The following is a 2,846-nucleotide window of genomic DNA, read 5'->3' as shown; positions in this document are numbered from 1 at the left end:
TATCACTCTATTATTAAATATTGATTATTACTATATATACATATTGAGTAATACTAGGTGTACAATATTGTATATAAATAACGATGTGTCACAATGTGATTAGATAGTTGAAAATTAAAGATAAACCAACATTTAATCCTAAGGTGATGTTATTATTTTTGTATAAAAATTGTTTACATAATTTCATTGATACATATTATTATTACTATATTATTGAAATATAAATATTATTATTATTGCATAGGTGAGTAAATATGTTGGGCAACTTCATTATACAAATCGAATAAATACCGATGTCCTTTTTAAACATCCAAATGAGTAATAAGTCATATATGTTTTAGCCGAAGAAAAAATCATTGCTGCAATTGTTAGACAAGAAGAGGAAGGAGATGATCTCGATGACATGAAAATTCAAAAAGTTTTGTGCTAAGAAGTCCTGAACATGCTTGAAACTATTAATAAGGTATCCACGTTAATCAGTTACTAGGGTTTACAAGTTCAAAGATACGATAATAACTTTAAGGAACAAATCTAATTTATTCATATTTATTTATTTTTAAAATTTATTTTAAATATACAAGTGACAGTGAAAAGCAGCTGTACGTGCTGCTGGCTTCCGGATTCTTTAGATATATATGCATGAGGCAGTGTGCTTCCCATTGTGTGTGTTGAGCTTTAAGAGTTAACATGGAACACTCAAAACCAAAGAATATTATCAGATTTGCTAGTTGTCGCGGTGTAGCCTTTGAGCTCAATCCCTACAAAGAAAACCCATTTGCCATTCCGGATCCTTCTTCACGGAAGGAGCAAGAGGGAAAGTTAGATTGGCTTCCATGGATTGGAACCTCTGGTTCATTCAGGAGGAGTTTGAGTCGTCCAAGCAGTCATTTCTGTGACCTTGAGTTCGAAGACTTGGAAATTGATGGGCAAGAGTTATATATTGCAGAGGACCCCGAAAAGCAAGATGCGTCTATCGTAGTTGCTGCAGTTAGTGCAAAAAAGCCACCGCCAAAACAAAAGGATACAAGATTGTCAGTTATACTGCTTGATCAAGGGCTGTTCACGGTGTACAAGCGACTGTTTATGGTTTGCTTGACCTTCAATGTTCTTGCATTAACGCTAGCAGCCACTGGTCACTTCAAGTATGCTAAACCAAAGGCTACGGTTTTCTCCATTGGAAATCTTCTGGCTTCAACACTCTGTCGAAGTGAGGCCTTACTGCGAGTGGTCTTCTGGTTAGCTGTGAAGTTGTTGGGCAGGCGTTGGATACCTCTTCGGGTTAAAACAACTGTAACTGCCTTCCTTCAAAGCCTTGGGGGAATACACAGCGGCTGCGGAGTTTCTTCCATAGCTTGGCTTGTGTATGCTCTTGTGCTTACCTTGAAGGACAAAGAAAACACTTCCCCACTCATCATAACCCTGGCTTGCTTAATCCTCTCTCTTATTTGCCTTTCTTCCATGGCTGCTTTCCCTCTTGTCCGCCATCTCCATCACAACGTTTTTGAGCGAACCCATCGTTTCGCTGGCTGGACAGCTTTGATCCTCCTTTGGTTCTTCATTTCTGCTTCAATAACTTACGAACCTGCTTCAAAAACCTATAATTCAAGCGTCACAAAGATCACTAAGGAGCAAGAATTCTGGTTCACTTTAGCCATAACTATTGTCATAATCATCCCATGGTTAACAGTGAGACGCGTTCCAGTAAACGCATCATCTCCTTCAGGTCATGCTTCGATCATAAAGTTTGAAGGAGGGATCCAAGCGGGGCTGCTGGCTAGAATTAGCCCATCACCATTATCAGAATGGCATGCCTTTGGAATCATATCTGATGGAATGAAAGAGCACATCGTATTGGCTGGTGCAGTTGGTGACTTCACCAAGTCCATGGTCTCTAATCCGCCAAGCCATTTGTGGGTTCGAATGCACTTTGCAGGCTTGCCTTATCTAATAAATATGTATCAAAGGGTACAGGTGGTGGCCACAGGGTCCGGTATTTGTGTCTTCTTATCATTTCTCCTGCAGTCGAACTCGGCAGATGTGTACCTGGTATGGGTGGCGAAAGGTATTGAACAGAACTTCGGAAAGGAAATAAAGCAAATGGTGGAAGGATATCCAAAGGACAAAGCTATTATTCATGACACAGCAATCTTGGGGCGGCCAAATGTAGCTGAGATGAGTGTAAATGCTGCGAAGAATTGGAAGGCCGAAGTGGTTATCGTAACAAGTAATCCTGAAGGCAGTAGAGATATAGTGAATGCATGCAAGGGGGCTGGAATACCTGCATTCGGCCCTATCTGGGATTCCTAGTATGTACAAGTGCTCTATTTTTTTTCACAAATTTGTTATTTTCCTTATGATGTCATTCAGAATCATGTATTAATGTTTCCGTATTTCTGTTTTCGTGCTATGTAAACGAAGTTTCATGCAATAATAAATTAATATTGTGTAACTTTGAAGCTAGCATAAAAGGTGTTTTAGAAGCAGAATCAAGGCTGTCATCGGATCCTTCTTTCAAATTTATTTCCCATTATTTGTTCCAAATATATTGAGCATCCTAATTCTTAAGAAAAAAGGCCGTATATCCAATGCTGAATTTGCTTTCACATTCAGCAGGAGACTACCAAAGTTAAGAATCTGGATTGGTTCTTTTGATCTTAATTATAATTGACGTTGTGCTTATAACCCCAAATAAGCATCTTCAATGGTAAAAAATATAAGTTTTGGGTACCAAAATAAAGACTTTGTTGATCCCAAGAGTTAACAAAACTAGTAAAGTATTAAAATTTTTAACGTAAAGATTTAGATTTGAGTTTCTATCACGATTGTGAAATCTTAACTTATCTAAT

At 38.1% G+C, this 2,846-nt stretch overlaps 1 protein-coding gene across 1 annotated transcript; it reads left to right on the top strand.

The window, feature by feature from the left end:
• The first annotated feature begins 687 nt into the window (after positions 1-687).
• Positions 688-2,307, top strand: LOC123196559 (adenylate-forming reductase 06235-like). The gene is made up of 3 exons (XM_044610615.1): positions 688-1,462; positions 1,547-2,037; positions 2,086-2,307. The coding sequence occupies exons 1-3, from the start codon at positions 688-690 to the stop codon at positions 2,305-2,307; spliced, it is 1,488 nt and encodes a 495-aa protein (XP_044466550.1).
• Positions 2,308-2,846: the final 539 nt, after the last annotated feature.

Source organism: Mangifera indica, chromosome 14, assembly GCF_011075055.1.
Source record: "Mangifera indica cultivar Alphonso chromosome 14, CATAS_Mindica_2.1, whole genome shotgun sequence".
In the NCBI taxonomy this organism is placed as follows: domain Eukaryota; kingdom Viridiplantae; phylum Streptophyta; class Magnoliopsida; order Sapindales; family Anacardiaceae; genus Mangifera; species Mangifera indica.
Note: the sequence above shows the minus strand (reverse complement) of the source record. Positions and strands in the feature narration are given on the sequence as shown.

What these genes read in the sequence shown, in the direction of transcription:
- LOC123196559 (XM_044610615.1), top strand. Translation starts at nt 688, where the DNA reads ATGGAACACTCAAAACCAAAGAATATTATCAGATTTGCTAGTTGTCGC. An exon ending in TATTTGCCTTTCTTCCATGG is followed by an intron (nt 1,463 to 1,546) that starts CTGCTTTCCCTC and finishes CTTTGATCCTCC; the next exon opens with TTTGGTTCTTCATTTCTGCT. An exon ending in TGCAGTCGAACTCGGCAGAT is followed by an intron (nt 2,038 to 2,085) that starts GTGTACCTGGTA and finishes AACTTCGGAAAG; the next exon opens with GAAATAAAGCAAATGGTGGA.